Below are 15,697 nucleotides of genomic sequence, written 5' to 3'. Positions count from 1 at the left end.
ATCAAGATACAGCACACCGGATGGAAAAATACTCCTGATAATGCCTCCAAGTTGAAGTAATAACCCTACCTGCACTTCGTTGGTTTCTAGTTTACTCTTCTCATTGTTGGCCTTTGCAGCTTTTTCTGTGGCCTTCTTTTGGAGCTGAGGTCCCCTTCCAAAGAATATGTAGTTCACAAAGGCATACTCCAGGAGGGCCAAGAACACAAACACAAAACACCCGATCAGGTAAATGTCAATGGCTTTTACATAAGGGATCTTAGGCAGAGTCTCCCTGAGATGAGTGTTGATGGTTGTCATTGTCAGCACAGTTGTAATTCCTATTGGAAAAGAGTACAATTAAGAATATTATTAAGATTCCTGTATTCTGTTAAAAAGCCAGTGACATATCAGGGTCTATTTTAGTAGCTTTACTGATGGTAATAATAAATTACACCTAGGGCGAAACACCAGTGGAATGAATGTAGAGTTACAAGATGACTTCCACTGGTTACATCATTAAAACACACTGTGTCATTTTTTGGATACACTAAGGGAGTTCTCCTTAAAATCTGGTAACATGATTCTGAGTGAATGTACTTTTATGATTCTGTGTTTCAGTGATGTTGTTTAAGTAAACCAACAAAAAACGTGATTTCCAGAATGATATTTACTTAAAGAGTAAAGAGCTTTGAATGTCATTGTGAAGGTCATGTTATATTTTTCTTACTACTTTAAGGTGTTTGCAATCATTCTAAGTGGTCCTGGGTTATGTTGCTCTGATGCCGTTATTACTATGCTCCTCTAAATCTGCCTCTACCTGACTTTGAGCTTGTCCGGATCTAACTGGGGCTAACAGCCTTTCTCAAATTGCATTCAAATCAGGTAACAGTATAACCTTACAACTGTCAGCCCCACCTACTCTATGTCTACAGTATATCCAGTGTATCTCGAGTAAATGTGTTCACAAGACACTGCCACATGGTCTGAATAAAAAGCACAAAGCCATTTAGAGTAAATTATCATAACTCAATGTTGGAGCAACATAAAGAGAAGCACTCAGAATGATTGAACATATGGTATCACTTTACATTTTGTCTCTAATTACTGTGTATTTTCACAGTAGTAGTTACAATGTTATTATGCAGTTATAATGTACTTAATGTGTAAATATTTTTACACGATAACCCTAACCCTATCCATAACTATAACTCTAAACCTAACCCTTTCTGATACAATTGTGTACTTACACATTAACTACATTGTAACTATGCATAATAACATTATAATCATGTGTAAATACACATGTATTTACTAAGTAACTAGTATGTAAATACACAGTAATTACAGGCACTTAATGTAAGTGTGTTACAAATCAAATAGTAATGAACAAAGATATTTGAAGCTACCTGCTCTTTAACACAAGTTACAAAGCACTGAAGAAAGCTGACCAGCACAAGTTAGTCTGGATTTGGAGGTTTTTAAAATCACAGTGTCAAACCAATGATGCAAGCCTGAAGGTGAACAGCAGCTGGTAGAACACTGAAGGTGACTAACAAGCAGCTAAACCATTATTGGCTGGTTTCACAGACTAAATTACCATCAGACTAGTGCTAATCAGGGTCTGTGAAACCAGCCATAAATGTTCAGGTTTCATTTCTACCTGAAACAGCCTGTACTGTAGTCACAAATTATTTATCATGGAATAGTTTCTTTAAATATTACTGTATATAATTCAATAAAGTTTGACCACTTTAGGAATTCTTGCTTTTACTTCCAGTCATGTACTCTACATCATCAAAACTATTAATAACTACAGCAGAACATTTTAATTACAAACTGACCGGTCAACCTTCCACTTTTAGTTGGAAGTATGCAATCACTAATACCTGGTTAAAGCCTAGTTCCCATACGCACTAATAAATTATCACTTCAGTGTGCATGCTAAAATTAATGTCCTTTAGTATATACCATGTGAATACAGCTCATCTCATTATTCTGAGCTGGATGCTCATTTAATACATTATCATGCATTACCATACATATCACACATTCACTCTGATTACCATAGTGTGGCACAATACAATTAGCGTGCACCATAAAGTGCCCGCTATTTCGCATGATGATGAGTAAAATTGCAATAGTAAATATGGAAATCATTAACGTGCACAGTAATTGCAATTATCACACACTATAAAGTTTAGCGCCCTTTTGTAAATGAGGCCCTATAGATGTGTTTCATTTGTCTGCAGATACTCCTGGAGGTCTAGATGTTCCCGAAACCATTTTCAGAGGATGAACTGACGAAAACCTTAATATAAAAAGGTTTTCTTATGATAATTAGCCAGGTTCCAAGTAAGTCCTCAATAAGTCCCAATGATAAAATACTAAATAAGGGCAAAATAATTATTGAATTAGGGATAAAAAAATTAAACTAGCATTTCCTTTAAAAGCATTTCAATCCCATTCAGCACAATCTCCCAGCTGGGAGCAAGGAGCTGGTTTCACAGAATTAGTGATTTAGCTGAGGGGCTGTGAACCAGACTCTTCTGTAAGAGCTTGGCTAGGCCTGACCTTCTGGAGTATTGATTAGAAAAAAAATTTCAGTGTGAGGCTCTAATGAGAAAAAGGAAGTTATTTGGTGTTTATAATAATGGCATTTTAACCAATATTAACAAAGGCAGTCTACATTTTCTTTTTTATTTATTTATTTATTTTTGTTATTGCTATTGTATATGATTCATAACTTGGGGTCCTGAAGGCTCAGTGGCAGGCAGGGTATTGATCCCTAGTTCAGATTTCCCCTGTCTGGAAAGTACGGCAACAGAAAGAGACTCCCCTGAGGAATAATAGTTATTTATAGCTATTTAAAGCTGCTAACCAACACACAGCAGTCAGACACCCTATTAGACTGCTATACATGTTCAGGATTATAATTGATATGTTGTCAATAGTTAGTAACACTAATTATTGTTACTTTGTGGGGTAGGAAGGCATCTACAATTTTCATTCACATTGCTCAGAAACTGCATAGTTCTTGACCATTACAAATACTACTCTTGAACGTGACTTATAAATACTATATCTTGACAGATTTTTCAATTGACTGTAATATGTTTAATTACTGCAACATCAGTTAAAGTATGCCACCTAAAAACTTTACATTTGTTTTGTCAAAATCTTGTGTCTTCACCATATATTTATTAATTTTAAGGTAGAGGATTTGTTTTGTCCCAAACCTGATTTACATGTGCATAAGCTATACAGTATATTATTTTCTTGGTTCAACATAAATTCATTGAAATTGAAAGTGTGGCCCTGCGTATGAAGTCCCACTTGCACCCAAGGATGCATGCACACATTCTTAAAAATGATACTACTGTTTAAAGGATCAGTACTATGCTGTCTGTTTGTTCTTAAATTGCACTCAAGTAAAAAATGGGTTGTTGCTTCGGCAAGCTTGAGTTTGATCTCTCAAGTATAACACACAGTTCTCTGAGCTCTCACTTCAAAAGTGCTGCTGGCTTTGAAGATGAAATAGATTCAAAATGTAACAGGATGTCAGTGCCTTCTCAACATGGAAAGAAGAGAGAAAAAAATACTTTCTTCAAATTTCCCAAGGCCTAATGCTTTAAAAAGAAACTTTTTACAAGCTGTGATTTATAAAAAGTTTTTAGCGCTTACATTTAAAAGTGAAAGCTCATAAACTTTCTACTTATTATAATCAAAATCACTGAATGTATTTTGACTCAAACCAACTGTATTTGTACCAAGTATTATTATTATTTATTATTATTATTATTATTATTATTATTATTATTATTATTATTATTATTATTATTAGTCTATTTAGATTTGTCTATTCACATTTTTTTAGAGAATATGCTTGTGGTATTTGAAATAGAATTAGTATGTAAACTATGAACTGGTTTGCTTCTCAATGTAACCACTCAGCACTGTATGTTGACACAATCCAACCTGATTTCTGTAAATGAAACAAACAAAACAAAACAATATACATATTCAAAGTAATAAATAAACAATACCGTATATCTCTATTAGAAAATGTGATTAAATCATTTCGTCTACTCATTTACCATAATATAGAATGAAAGAGAATACAGTATTCACACATTTCTGAATGTCTGAAAATAATCAAATTCTACTCTATTTAAATGTAAAACATGTTTTATTTTTTTGCCCAGGTTTAAAAGGAAACCTATATTTTCTATTAAAACCCCTGCAAAACACGTATCAATAATGTATCCACATTTGTTTTTATAGCTATATAAATCTGTAAAGTACTATTTCCCATATTGCAGTGTGAAAACAATACGGGACGGAAATGCCCCCCCCCCCAAGTTCTATTGGAGCATGTGAGAAAGCGAGAAAGCTACAGCTTGATGGAGCAGTCTAGCTGGTAGGCAATCCCTGTAAGTCATTGGTCCCCAAGGACATTGCTAAGAAAAGACTGCTTCTTTTTTTTTCCTTACAAGCTGAATCTGAACTCCGCCTCTTGGTTAGATGAGTTACAGAGTGTGCTATTGGATCGGTGGTTCTAATCAGCTCTTCAGTTGGTTGGTTTGTCCACTGACAGTGGGAAAAACCATTATGAGCTATTATTTCTTTTACTTTGGAGTAAGAGCACAGTTGGCTATCCTGTTGACTGACCAATCTAAATGTTAAGTGCTGATGTCTGTGCGGTGTTCCCGAAGAGAGCACATAGAGTTGCATCTATTTATACTGCATAAGACTCACATGATACCCAGATTAAATAGTAAAAACCTGTAAGACAATACTAGCATGGTTACTTTTTTTACTTTGACATACAATAATTGTCTCCGAATTCAACTCATTTTTTAAATATTTAAAGCTAAATTAAATTAATTGCTTCTTCAAGATAGTAATGAGTTTTCTTTGTTTTACATATTCCAACAACAAAAAAAAAACTCATACAATATTGGTGGATTTAACTGGGTGCAGGTTTGCAAACAAACTGCAAGCAAAATACTGGCTGCTCATAAACAGTCAGGCTACATCAATGGAGAAGACTGTAGTACTGTAGCTACTGTAGTATGCTCCATAGCCACCTTATCAGCAACTAGCATGAGATCGGCAGGATATACTGTATAGAGGCAAAGCTGTTTGCCCCAAGATCACACTGTAAAAAAAAACAGGATTACAATACTGTGGTCTCATAAGCCAGGTATACAAACGACTCAGCTAAAGCTTTCATCGCTGTAAAATGGTTTGTAAAATAACAAAACACCTACCCAAAGCAACTCTTGCAGCAGAAGCATCATAGTTGATCCAAAAGGACACCCAGGATAGAATTGTTATCAGAGTTGAAGGCATGTATGTTTGCAAGATGAAGTAGCCTATGTTTCTTTTCAGTTGAAAACTGAGTGACAACCTGGGATACGATCCTAAAAGAAAATGATACCATCAAAATTACTGGGCAAAAATACTGCAGAATATCACATCTCTGTGGTTCAAATTCGCTCACATGCTTCTCAAGTGGAGCTGATTATTAATCTGGACCACATGGAAAAGAATTCAACCTGCATTTTGCTGCCTTTCAAAAAGGTTATTGATGGCACTGGTAATAGTTTACTAGTCTCTTATACTGTATGCACACACCATCAAAATGGGATTAGCCAGAGATATGGCATTCACCTCTGATTCAAGATCTGGTTGAATAGACTGGTTGCTGGCAATGTAAGACGAAATAAGGTTCTGTTGGCTGCAGAAGTTGAATGGTGGTTTTATTTATAATTAAGAGGCAATCGATGTCAGGAAGCAATTACCAAGGGCTTTCAATTTTTAATTCAAATTTGGAAGAGGGTTATGTTTTATTGATAAACATGGATATTGAGGTTAGGGAGATCCCATCTGGGACAGCATGGATCAAATATTTAAATTGGATTCCTTATTAAAGCAGAAAATAAGTCTCTTGGACTCAATGAAACAGTTTTATGGTCAGTGTGCTATTATTCACTGTACAAAACCAAAGTTCAGTCATTAATAAGCCATCCAGTTTTAGACATATGACAGCAACATTTTTACATTATTTTGCACCTATGTCTTAACCTTTTCACAATGTCTTTGGCAAGATGAGCGGTCTAGTTATTTTAATGTTTATCCTATTAACCATTTCCCCAGCAAGACTCCCCACCTGTTGGATAGAAAAGTTCCACTTTTATTATTATTTTACTACTTAAAACAGGTGGTTTTCTTACTTTCTCTGGGGGCAGAAGCAGCAGAGAACAGGAGAGTCGTTACAATAACAAATCCTCCCATCTCATAAAAGACATTGGAATGGTTAAGCCATAGGTGCAATGTCCACTCCTTCTCCACCCCTTAACCCTCTCTTAACCCCTCAGTGGTGGAATGACCTACCCATGGATATCAGGACTGCTCAGTCCCCGACCACCACTTCCTCAAGACACACCTGTTCAGACAGCACCTGTAAACATCACGACTATGCTGGACAATATGGCACCCAACTGTATCAGTACTTGCCCCATCTTGTACTTGCACTTAACTGCTCCACACTTACTGTATTATACTACTGCTTTCAATAATAATTATACTTTCTGTATCTTGTATTTGATTTTACACTTAAAGGTAACCATATTCACATTTTTTTTTTTTTTTTTGTAATTGCTCTTATTTGAAATCATTCTTACCCACTTAATGTACTTACTACTTCCTCTTAATGGATTTTACTATTATAACTAAATATTTTTAAGTTTAACTGTTTTTAGTCGTAATTGCTCTCAAGTGTAATTATTTGTTTATTTTCTCTCATTTGAATTGCTCTTATTAGTGATTTTATTGTATTGTATATACTGCTATTATCTGTAATTTTGTAATAATAATAATAATAATAATAATAATAATAATAATAATAATAATAATAATTATTATTTTTATTAATGTTACTATGGTGAACTAAGGGAAGACATGCATTAGAGCTTTATTAAGACCACAGGGATGCTTTTACAGTTTCTTTGTTAAATAGTAACCAGGATTTGATGACTGAAATAGAAAATGAAGAATACCTCAGATAACTGTGCTATCTCATTCCTTTTCAGTATTTTTGCAGTAATCACAAAAACACTACCTAGAAGAAAACTGCTGTGAGTGTGACTGACTTCATTTAGAATCCCCATTTCAAAAGTGTAATATCTGAAGTACTTCCTCACTTCTAACACATAGTCTGTCAGTACCTACAGTATCATCACCTTAATCACCATTACCTAAACTGACTTCTAAGTCTCTTAGATCAGGGTGACAATGCCATCACTAAGGTTTACTTTCATTTCTCACCCTTATTTTAATGGTTCTATTTATTCTTTACAAGTAAGTTTCGTATTTTCTTTTACAATGAGCTAGGTCAAACGTATAATTAACGCTGAGTGAATCTATCTCTCTCTGCGATATATATATATATATATATATATATATATATATATATATATATATATATATATATAGAGAGATATAGAGAGAGAGAGAGAGAGATAGATAGATACATAGATATACACACACACACACACACACACAAGTATTTGCAGACATTAGTATTTTGTGTGCCCACCCTTTGCTTCCTTTACAGCTTTTTTTGTTTTTTGAAACCAGTTCCTGCCATTTTTCCAGAGATATTTTGCCCATTCTTCAACACATACAGCTTTGTGCTCTGCAATCGGCTTTGGTTTACTTCTTTGCAAAAACAGCCTTCAAATCAATCCACAACATCTCGATGGGATTGAAGTCTGGGGACTGAGAGGACCAATCTATAACTGTAATCTTCCTTTTTTCAGAAATTCCTTTGCAGACTTTACAGAATGCTTAGGGTCATTATCCTGCTGGAATACAAACTTCCGTCTGTCCCAGATGGTTCTGGTCCCTTCTGTGCTATAAGTCATCAGATCCTTTTGCATGGAAGGCCTTGGTTGCAAGGGTGTGCGGTTCTTTGATGGACCCAGATTCAGTTCAAATGTGTTTGCCCACTGATGATGGAAATGAGAATGTAGAAATATTCTACAGGTATCAGGCTTTTAAAGACTGTCTCCCATACCTGTGAGCAGAAACTGACTCACTGAGAGCAGAAACTGACCCAAGACTGTCACAGCTACTGGAAGCAGGCTGATCTTTGGGAAACAAATTGAAAATTTGTGAAACTGCAACAAATGTGACTATAATGTGTTTTAAGGAATATACAACCAGTAGAAAATATTATTAGCAAATCTGTGTAAGGAATGGGTGAAGGAGTTTATTGCACTGAAGGTAAGACCGGCCTGCTGAAAGTTCCAAACCTCCCTTATCAGGCAAAAATGTATATTTTTTAATTAGACTCAGAGCCTCAAAACATTCTGATCCAGCGAAAGCAGAATGACAGAATCAGCACAGTAATATACCAGAGGCAATACAACTAGGTTTGATTATAGTAAGACAAAACAAAAGTATTTAAATAATAAGATACTTAATATAACAACATTAAGTAAATGTATGAGCAGTCCTAACTTTAAATATTCAAGTAATATTAATATTAATAATAATAAAAAATTAGCCAATGAAGTAAAATAGAATTGTACTTTATAAGAGATTGCTATATTGACATATCTGAATTAGAACTACATGTTATAAAATAATTTAAAGTATAAACTATAACTCTAACAGTAAACTTACTAAAGGAATACAACTAATGTTGTAACCTCGTTCTCACCTGCTTGTAGTACAGGCAGTGTTGAAAATGACTCATTGGTTTTGGCCAATGAAGAGGGGATTTTTGATGGTCAGCGATTTAAAAGCCAAGATCCTCTCTATCCTCTCTATAATGAGCGATCTTGTTACTATTGACGAACGGAAATACCTTTCGGATAACAGAAGATAGGGGTTTATATAACAGAAATTAATTAGAACCTGGAAGGAAGAGATAGGAATGGAAAGTGTAGGACATGTTAATACATTAAATTAGATATCAGTTTGAAATAATCAGTATTGAAAAATGCTTATGATATTGTTTCATATTAATCAACCCTAAAACTGGCAAAAAGCAAAGGTCTTAAAACCTTGTTTGACTGGATTTTGTATGAACAGTGAAGAAGGTCAGACATAGTTCAGTCACTATAACACTAATACATTCTAATATGTTAACAGTGGCCGCATTTAGATGTAAATAATTGGACCTTCCATTGAAAGCTTAAATTACTTCATAACAGATCAACAGAGTAAAATAATATTACCATTTGTAGGAGCAACTGTTATACTGAAGTAACTTAATTAGAAATACATCTTATTATGCCATTTAAAGTTAAACTGTTGAAAGAACATAGTATTTTATAGTATTATAACAGAAGCATGACATTGGCAATATTGTAAATATATTGTTGACACATTTGAAATGTGTATTTAATAAAATCAATTTAAGAATTAGTTCAGTTTCTCCAACTAAACAAAGTGGCGAGTGGCGCATCCAGCAAAAGCGCTCCACGTGGATGTGACCTATAGCCTGATAGCAGGTTCAAGCCCAGGCTATGTCCAACTGACCGTGAACAGGAGTTCCTAGGAGGGTGGCTCACATTTGGCCAAGCACTGCCCGGGTAGGGAGGGTCCAGGTCGGCAGGGGAATCCATGGCTCACCGCGTATCAGTGACCCCTGCAGCAGATAGCACGCCTGTGGTCCTCCAGTGGAGCCTCCAATCTGTGTTGACCTCTGCCACTATAGGTCTGGTGGCCTCGCTGTGGATCCACAGTGTGAAAAATGATCGATTGGCAGGAACACATTTGCATTTTGCCTCCGTTCCCTGAGTCAGGGGGGGGGGGGGGGTGCGAGTGCGAGCAGTGAGCCGAGGATACAGATAATAATTGGGCACAATTAATTGGGGAGAAAACCGGGGTAAAAAAATTGATCTCTCACAATGAAATTTATTAAAAAAAAAAAAAAAAAAAGAATATATATGTTTATATAAAGATTTTACAGCAGTAATAAACAGAGGTACTTATTTGCAGAAAAAGCTGTAGAGTTTAAACGTGAAATAAATAATTTTGGGGTCTGCGGTTTTTCTGTAAATGTTTGTCTCAGACATACAGTATAATTCTGGAATGGAATTAGACCTTCAAAAGATAAGGCTTGGTCTTTGGCACCTCAAAGCAGGTTTTGTTGTTGGCTCTTGAAAGTGGGATTTGCCAACCTTGAATGATAACCAATGGAAGGTGCTTTTAAGAAAGACAGGAGTATGTATTTCATTATATTATAAGAAAATAATGAGAGCTTAGTTATAAAAATTAGAATGTACACTTTTTTGTATTATCTGAAAAGATATGTACTGCTCTGATTCATTAAAATTTCAAATTAAAGTCTGTGTGATTTTCTTGACTATTACAAGTTGTCTGGACATATAACCAGCCCAGTGCATGAACAAAACCATTACAGGGATTTAAAACATCTCTGTCCTCCTTGAACGTCTCCCCTGAGTGTGCTCAGATCATATATATATATATATATATATATACACACATCAATACAAAGAGTACGTGTGAAAAACACTGGGCATGATGAACTTTTTTTTAAATTCTTCAACTCCTCTTCCTCCAAACACACTGTTGCTGTCTTGGTGAAAAAAGTTATATTTTTGTTTCATCTGACCATAACATTTGGTAGAAGAAATCATCAGGCTTCCAAGGATTTTTTCAGTCTGCTTGAACGATTCTTCTGCCAGATTTTTCAGAAATCTTTTTTGGTCTTCCACACCTGTAGATAGTTGTAGTAGTTCCTGTTCTCCTGTGTTTGTTAATGTCCCACACAGTGCTTTTCGGTAAACCAAGTCTTTCTGCTATTTTTCTGGTAGTTTTTACTTTTTCGTTTAGTTGTATCACTGCCATTTTGAAATCACTGCTGTACTTTTTAGTTTTAACCATTTTTGTTGCTTTTTTTTAAATCACAAATTTCCAATTTATTTTTCAGCACTTGATGATTATGTATTTATTCTATAATTATCATCATGTGTTGGTTTTCAAACACGACAATTGTCAATAATTAGCAATGGACAGGTTTCACACGAAATATGTTAATTGCCCAAAATACTTTTGTCAAAATAGGAAATTAGTTTTTGCACATTATTTTTCATTTTATCCAAGTTCTGTGATAATTTGCTGTTTTATTATAAAGTTGAATTACTACTTTAAGTTGTATTGTTCAATAAAACAAATAGAAATTACTTTTTGTGGTTTTTCTCATTTTTTTTAACTGCCCAAATACTTTTGTCTGTGACTGTATATGTGTGTGTATACATATACAGTGGTTTGCAGAAGTATTCACCCCCACCAAATAATAATTGTTGAATTACAAATAATGTGTGTACAGTTTTTCAAACAAACTTTTTCTATTCAAAGCTGTAGTGGTTAAAATGAACACTGTTATATGAGGAAGTTAAATGTCAGCAAAACTTGCAAAGAAAATGTACAAAATGAAATTTACTGGTTGCATAAGTATTCATCCCCTTAAGTCAGTACTTGGTAGAAGCATCTTTTGCAGCAATTACTGCTATGAGTCTTTTTGGACAGGTCTCTACTAGCTTTGCACAGTAGGATGGTGACATTTTTGTCCATTCTTCAGAGGGAAAATTGCTCCAGTTCTGATAAATTTGTTGTGAATCTGTTGGGGATGCAATCTTCAAGTCTCGCCACACATTTTCGATTGGATTAAGTCAGGACTTTGACTGGACCACACAAGAACATTAATTCTCTTCTTGTTCAAACTTCTCCAATGTGGCTTTTGGATTTGTGCTTCGGGTCATTGTCCTGCTAAAGTGTGAATTTCCTCCCTAGTTTCGAGTCTTGGCTGACTCAAACAGGTTTTCCTCAAGGATTTGCCTGTACTTTACACCATCCATTCTCCTCTCTATCCTGATAAGCTTCCCAGTCCCTGCTGAAGAGAAGCATCCCCATAACATGATACTGCCATCACCATGCTTGACAGTTGGGATGGTGTTGACTGGGTGATGTGCAGTGCTGGGCTTGCGCCAGACATAACACTTGGAATTTAGACCAACAAGTTCAATTTCTGTCTCGTCTGACTAAAAAATCTTTTCCCACATGTCTGCAGTATCATCTACATGCTTTTTCGCAAACTCTATACGTGCTTTATTTGAAGCTTTTTGAATAATGGCTTCTTTCTTGCCACCCGTCCATACAGGCCAGCTTTGTGTAGGGACCGGCTTATTGTTGATGTGTGAACACTGACTCCCATCTCAGACACAGAACTTTGCAGATCTCTCAAGGTCATTGTTGACTTCAGAGTAATCCCAGACCAGTTTCCTGCTTGCCCAGCTGCTCAATTTGGGAGGGCGACCTGATCTGGGTAGTGTCTGGGTGACATGATGCTTCTTTCACTTCTTAATGATGGACTTCAGTGTGCTGAGAGGGATAATCAGCACCTTTGAAATTTTCTTGTACCCTTCTCCTGCTCTGTGCCTCTCTACCACTTTATCCCTGACTTGTTTTGAAAGCTCCGAGGTCTTCATGGTTGCTTTGTTGGATCACTATGTGAGTTACAGATTGAATGTCTTTATATATCTGAGGGAAATTAGCTACAAGTTAAACCACTTTGAGTACACACAGGCTGAAACCATTTCACTAATTGTGTGACCTTTCAAACAAATCATCTGCACCCAAGCTGATTTAGGGCTGCAATAGCAAAGGGCTTGAATACTTATGCAATTGAGATTAACCTGTTTTTCTCTGTAAATCTTACTTATTTGTATATATTTTTTTTATTTGTACTTTATATGCATTTTTTTTAACTATCAATGTGGAGCAGTTTGTGTAGATTTTTCATGAAAAGTCTAATTTGAAAGCATTGTGGAGTACGCTCGGGTGCCAACAAAATGTGAAAACTGTGCATTGTGTCTGTGTGTGTGTGTGTGTATATATATATATATATATATATATATATATATATATATATATATATATTTATTATAATAGTATATATATCGCTCAAGAGCCTCTGTCGACGGTATAGATCTATCTAGATAGTATATATATATATATATATATTTTATATAGTAATATATATATATATATATAGAGGATGTCCACTTGAACTTTTCCTTGTCACTTGAAATTTTGATCTGTTAATTTATGGGCATTAGCTGATTAATTGGTGCACATTTTAAAGAAAGGTAATGATCTTATAGCAGCTATCTTGCATAGTAATGCTTAAATCAATAGAATAAAAAAAAAAAAAAAATAAGCCCAATGGGAATTTGATCTTTTTAAAACCATTTTTATTATTATTTTTATTTTAGCAAATGTAACAAATGCTACCTTTCTGTCCTATTACCCTAATAAAACAGTTTTAGGGACTTGATAACTCATAACCCCCAAGGGCCAGAGCAGCACAGTTACATGTACTGTTTAACCACTGTGGGGTAGCATCTAAACAGCTAAATTATTAACAATGCACAAACACAGAAACAAAAAACACTCCAAGGTTTATAACTAAATCAACAGTTTATTATGTTATTCGGGATACATGAGCCACGCATGATTGTACCACAGTTCTGATTACAATGCATATGAGTAACCTTGCAGACATTCTTTTGCAATTAATTTAAATCAATGTAGATAAACATTCCAGTTCCAAACACATATGTACATTCGTATCATACTATCAACAATCCTTGTAGAAAACAAGGCAACAGTTATGATTTTTACACAACTTTAAACCCTTTTTATACAATCTTAAAACCAGTCTCCTACCACTTCTGGGGAGAAAGAGCGCAGGCATTCAAATCAGCACTTCCCTAAATAGCAGCATGCATTTCTCTGACTACCCAGTCTGACAGTCCAAACTGCACTCTTTCAAATTTTGAAGAGTTACTAAGTTCATGTAGAACTTGATCTGAGAAAAGCTATTTTTAAAACTCAGATGTTCAAATTAGATGTACACATACATTCTTTTCCATGCATTGTATCTGATATATAATCGGAATAATCCATGAACGTTTATGGAATTCCATGATGTGAACAACCCACGAGCCCCTCATTTGAGGAACAAATACAGTACTTGCACATTCAAGGTGTATCCTCGATTCATTAAAAACCTGAACTTCATAATGAAGTTTGCATAAAATAATTACCTACCTGTTGTGAACTTCACTTTTGTGGACAGCATTTTATAATCCATGATGGAGAACTGTGGCAATTCAATGTTGGCGACTCCTGTGACTGCAGTTTCTCCCCCTTTCCAGTAAAACTCAATATCATCAGTAGTGTAGCCATCTTAAATGAAAAAGACAACAAAGTCACTCTGAAATAGTTTTTAAGCCTCCATGTTATGAAAAGGAGCAAAAACATTTACTGTGAAACCTTCTACAGAGTTCACTTGCCTTTACACAGTTATCTAGTGGTTGAAATGATACATCTAATTTTCTTAAGACCATCTAACCGAGTTTGTGAACCACAGTAAAATTTACGGTATACTGTAGGTTTCAAGGAAAAACGTTTAACAGGCATCCGGCAAATAAATAATGGCTATATATATATATATATATATATATATATATATATATATATATATATATATATATATATATATATATATAAGTACAGTTCCAGTTCCAGCCGTAAAGGAACAAAAGACAGCAACTCCCAAAAATCCACAATTAAAGTTTCAACAAAACAAAGTTTTAATTCTTACAAAAATTAGCTTACGCGTTTCAACGTATCTTCATCAGAGCACTACATGAAAAGTGCATCTCAGACCTTAAATACATACTGCACCCAATATCATAGCTATGACAATTGGTTGCACGTGATAATCTATTATAAAATTAATACTCATATCTTTAGGTTAAATAGTTGATTAACTTAAATATTAACAACCTTTTTATATATACAGTCAATAATTAAAACCATGACCAACATCATGTCCAATTGGCAATTATTACAATTATTTAAGATCAGACTGGTGTACAGAAGAAGCTAGGGTTATATTAGTTATTCCATAATAATGAGGTCCAATTTCACTCATCAATTGGAAAAACATTAATGACCTTAATCAGTATAATTAAACAAAAAGCAAAAATAATAAATCAGGATCAGAATTTACAACAGTTGCAACTGCATTCATACAAATATATAGATGGCCATATTTCACAGTAATGCATTTGCCCCTTATAATTAAATAGAAATCTGGTCTACATCTTAAATTAGGGGACACAGATTAACATCTTCATTCAGTCCAAGTGGTTCCAATGTTTGTAGAGTGAATATCCAATGTGCTTCTCTTCACAATAACTGGTTTACCAAATTACCCCCACGTGCTGAGTCCTGGACCATCTCCAAAACCACAAGCCTAAGTGAGTGTGGGGAGGATCCATGTCCAGCTTTGGGGTAATGTTTAGTCATGGCATACTCCTGATTGGAGGTTCTTATACCTGGTCTATGTTCTGCAATTCGTATTTTAGCGGTCTTTTCGTTTGTCCAGCGTATGCAGAACCACAAGGCCACGTGAGCATATACACCACCCCAGTTGCTATTTTTTTTTGTCCAAAGCTGGACATGGATCTTCCCAGTGCCAGATTTCTATTTAATAAAAATATCATCATCATCTTCAGCCTTTTTCAATCCACTGCTGAATGAAGGCCACCCCAAGATTTTTCCACAAAGGCCTGTCTGCTGCATCCCTCACCCACATAGCTCCAGC

General features: G+C 35.1%; 1 protein-coding gene across 2 annotated transcripts in view; it reads right to left on the bottom strand.

Annotated features, from left to right (window-relative positions):
• Nucleotides 1–15,697, bottom strand: part of LOC121324204 (gamma-aminobutyric acid receptor subunit beta-1) — a 134,772-nt gene that overhangs the window by 15,725 nt on the left and 103,350 nt on the right. Inside the window, exons 6-8 of one of the 2 annotated variants that reach the window (XM_041265812.1) lie at nucleotides 14,134–14,271; nucleotides 5,253–5,405; nucleotides 70–320 (exon numbers count right to left, since the gene is read on the bottom strand). In XM_041265812.1, coding sequence (XP_041121746.1) covers nucleotides 70–320; nucleotides 5,253–5,405; nucleotides 14,134–14,271 — 542 coding nt within the window. The remainder of the gene's footprint in view (nucleotides 1–69; nucleotides 321–5,252; nucleotides 5,406–14,133; nucleotides 14,272–15,697) is intronic. The other variant, XM_041265822.1, reaches the window with a different exon arrangement.

Source organism: Polyodon spathula, chromosome 1 (genome assembly GCF_017654505.1).
Source record: "Polyodon spathula isolate WHYD16114869_AA chromosome 1, ASM1765450v1, whole genome shotgun sequence".
Lineage (NCBI taxonomy): Eukaryota > Metazoa > Chordata > Actinopteri > Acipenseriformes > Polyodontidae > Polyodon > Polyodon spathula.
This window is presented reverse-complemented; position numbering and strand designations above follow the sequence as displayed.